Source organism: Dryobates pubescens, chromosome 13, assembly GCF_014839835.1.
Source record: "Dryobates pubescens isolate bDryPub1 chromosome 13, bDryPub1.pri, whole genome shotgun sequence".
NCBI lineage: Eukaryota > Metazoa > Chordata > Aves > Piciformes > Picidae > Dryobates > Dryobates pubescens.
This window is the reverse complement of record NC_071624.1, coordinates 3,600,043-3,604,174: the sequence shown is the minus strand read 5'-3', so window position 1 is coordinate 3,604,174 and position 4,132 is coordinate 3,600,043. Positions and strand designations below refer to the sequence as shown.

The following is a 4,132-nucleotide window of genomic DNA, read 5'->3' as shown; positions in this document are numbered from 1 at the left end:
CTGAATAGATTAGCTTAAAGGGTGTGGTAGTCAGCAAGTGCTGACTACCTGCAATTGAGAATTAGGCTCCTTTATAAGAAATCAAGTTACTCAAATTGGGAATAGAAAGTTCTGTGCTTGAAATAAGGATTCACTTTAAATAACAGCCAGACTGATTAAGTGTATAGCTCAAAACTAAAAAAGCCCTGAGCTGTATCTGAAAGTATCTTGCGCTGATATACCAAGCCAGTAACGCTGAACCTTACGAATTTCCTACTCATTGTCTCTGTCTTTTTAGGGGAGAAATGACCAACAGCAGCAGGGAATGCGCCTTTACAGATGTCGACAAATTAGCAAAGACCCTGCAGTTCGGGATCTCCATCCCCACCTTCGTTCTCGGGCTGCTTCTCAACACCCTGGCCCTCCTTGTGTTTTGCTGCTTTTGGAAGAAACAGACCAAAACCTCAGTCTATATGATCAATCTTGCACTCGCAGACATGTTGCTGATTCTCTCGCTCCCACTCAAGCTATACTACTCTGTCACAGAAGCTCCAGGTCTCCTGTGCGCATTCATACAGTCTCTCTATTTCGTCAACATGTACGTCAGTATCTTCGTCATTGTCTGCATTACTATTGACAGATACATCTGCATAAGGCACCCCTTTGAGGGTAGAGCTAACCAATCCCCTAAATGGGCTATCTTGATTTGTGGCTTCATCTGGGCAGTGGCTTGGCTTTGCAGCAGCCCACTGTATGTGTTTCAAGATAAAACATGTTTAAAATGCTTCCACAACATGTCAGACAATACCTGGAGCATACCTATGATTGTTTCTGTGGAAATCTTTGGATTTCTGATCCCACTCACAGTGATGGTTTTCTGCTGTGCCCAAAACATCTGGACTCTTCTGAATCATAAAAGTCAAGCTGAAAGTATGGTAGAAAGCAGCAGCTCCTTACGAGTCATTATGAACCTCGTGGTGTTTTTGGTGTGCTTCACACCCATCCACCTTGGGATTTGCCTACAGTGCCTGGTAAGACAGCATGTGATAAAGGATTGCAGTCTGAAACAAACCATCAGCCTCTTCATTCAGGTGTCGATGACATTAGCCAACCTGAACTGCTGCCTGGATGCCATCTTTTATTACTTTGCTGCAACAGAATTTCGTGAGAAAACACACCTGAAAAAGGTTATTGAACGATGTCCTGTCTTCAAGCCTTGCCCTGCATGATGGGACTGGCTGCAGTGGAAGAACAGCTCTTCCCAGATTCCACTTGCTTCACAGGACACTCACAGCATTATCCCTGACGTAGCATTCAGTTCACCCTGGCCATAGAGAAGGGCAGTGTTTTTCCAGTGAATGTGAACCTGTTCCATATTTTTCTTCCCTTTAAAGACAACAGGGGAAAAATGTTGGAAAAAAGAACCAGCATTAGCAAAGTGACAAAGCAACACCAAAAGAAGCATTACGCTTGACAGTGTCTGTTAAATGTGAAAGGCTTGCCAGAGGAAATCTCCCCAGATCACTGGAATGCCACTTAATATCAGCCTTTGTCATTGCTGCATCAGTTTTCCTTCTGCCAACATGATCTGAAAAGTTGTTGCTAAGGGTGAGACATAGAAATAACTATTCAAAACATTATCTCTACTTTAGAACGTATCTAAGAGTTAAAAGGCAGCATTTGGTCGAAAGACTGCCACTGCCTTTTCGTTCTGTAAATCTCACAGAGGCCACTGTTGGAGCTCGCTCGCTTTGAGCAGCTCGGCCAGCCTGGGATAACAGCAAATCCTCCCTCCTATAAGCATTATATACTGGTCAGGGCTGCTACATGGGACAGCAGCCTCTGCTCTTCCCTGGAGGACAAGTTATCCAGCATATAACCCCAACAGAGCTTCTTGGCCACCAACAGTTCCTTAAGCAACAAACACTTCTGATGATCTTTGCTGAGGAACCAGTACGTTTTTCTCCTGCAATTAAAAACTGGTTTTGCACGGGAAAACCAAAAAAAGCCCCATTGAATATGGCATTTAGTGAAAGACCATCTATGAGTAAGTGTATTTCTACATGACTGTTTTCCTATCAAAGGCGTGACATGATCATGCATGAAATTCTTCTGTCTTCTCATTCTTTATTGGAAGATGGAAATCGGGAAAGCAAGCCCTGTGTCACAGGAAAATAGAGAGCGTCTGCTTGCTATACACTTCACTCCCAACTGGAAGACTGGGCCAACTCTACCCACCTCATTCCTTAGGGAAGTTCAGCTTGTACTGTACACTTCACAAAACATCTCTGGACATGCCTCAAGCATTCTTGGCCAGCACTTTTGGTATGTCATCGCCCTAATGCCTTTTGCAGGTTTGGCTCTACCTCTAAATTACAAGAGGTTTTCTTGTATCATGCTGGCGTGGGTCATGCTCTTCACCAGAAACTTTCACATCAAGAACTCCTTTTCTGTGCCTTTTAAAAACACCTGTAAAAAAAATGGTCCAAGATTGCTCGTAATCAAGTTTTCATTCTAGAGCAGATGTTCACTTCATTCAAAATGTGAAGAGAAAATACCTTCTGTCTGGAGCAAATCAAAACGATGAGGCCAGTTTTGAAAACAGAATTTGCTGACAATTGATTGCCACAGAAACTGATTGAGCAAGTGGGCAGCCGCACGGATCTAATAGTGGAGTGAATGTATGAGCATTTTAGAACTTGTTAGTACTTTAGTACTAAAATTATGACCACACAAGGAGCTCAGAGGCAAAGAAAAGTTCTCATCACCTTCACCAGTACTTGCAGAGGGGCAAAAAGAAAAGCTTTCCAAACTGCAGGTTTTTGAAAACATTGTTTTACCACTGCCTCAATCAAGTAGAAACTTGCAGCCTTTTCAATATGAGTTAGCCTTTCTTTTTTCCACACATTTCATGTTATTTTGCATATGAAATGTGTGAGAAAGAACTTGTTCTGCTGAATAATCTGCACATATGAAGGGTATGGTTTGAAAATACATTTTAACTCCCCAATCTCAATGCCGTGTATGATGCTTATCTACCATTTTCATCATAAACTTTTACTGTTTTCTCCTTAAAACAGCTCCAAGACTCACTTGGAGACTTTTCTTCTCAGGAGCTACTTCATGTTTGTAACTATGGCAGCCAAGAATAACTGAATAAACAGTATTAAACAGAAAAAGTAAAACCAGGAAAGGTAATCATACAGAAGTCTGGAAGTGGTTACTCAGAGAAGCTTTGTGATACCCTCACAGAAGTTTCCAAGACACAGTATTGTGGCTGATCTGATCTAGCATTGGAGAAGAAAATTGTCTCCAGCAGTGCCTTTCCCATGGTTTTGTGACACTCAGCAAATGTCAGTTTGTTTTATTTCTTTTCTCCTCCAAGATAAAAAGCCACCACTTAGTGATGCTGATGTTGTAGCACTGGTTGTCAATAGCTCTGTTGAAACCAAGGCACAAGACTAAGGAAATACACCACCTGCCTAAAAATGAATAGGCAGCAGTAACTACAACCCACCACACAATGCTATGATATTTAAACTCAGGACTAGGGAGGTGGTGGAGTCACCATCCCTGGAGATGTTCAAAAAAGGATTGGACGTGGCACTCAAAGCCGTGGTTTAGTTAGTCAAGAGGTGTTGGGTGAGAGGTTGGATTTTATGAGGTCTTTTCCAACCTTATTGATTTGATGATTCTATGACTAATGAAGCAGGACCTCTAACTCTTTTATCATTAAGTGCTTGGAAAAGGTAATTTTTAATCTTCAGAGGAATAAATGCACAGAGGCAGTAGGCACAGAGGGAAGATGTACAAGGACTCTCATGCATGAGTAGAGGACAAGCTTGATCTGCCAGGGCTAGGGAGAGAGCATTCACTCATGCTGATGCTTGGTCAGTGGTAAACTCCCAGCACACTCAGGCAGGGGGAAACTTTCAATCACAGGAAGAAATCAATGGAATTTCTTCAATGAAGGAAACAGAAGTCAGATTCTGAAAATCAGCTCTATGGATGGAGAGTGGTGAGACCCACTATGGGACCCACTATGTATGACTGGTCAACAAACTCAGTCTGCTCATGTCATACATGGCAGCAAACTTGGAACACAGAATCTGAAATCTAGATTGGACTTTCCATTTATTGACAGCAGTGACAC

The 4,132-nt window shown here is 42.3% G+C and overlaps 1 protein-coding gene across 1 annotated transcript; it reads left to right on the top strand.

Moving 5' to 3' along the window:
• The first annotated feature begins 284 nt into the window (after nucleotides 1-284).
• Nucleotides 285-1,208, top strand: LOC104304096 (G-protein coupled receptor 55). Its single transcript, XM_009904804.2, has one exon. The coding sequence runs from the start codon at nucleotides 285-287 to the stop codon at nucleotides 1,206-1,208; it is 924 nt and encodes a 307-aa protein (XP_009903106.2).
• The last annotated feature ends 2,924 nt before the right edge of the window (nucleotides 1,209-4,132 follow it).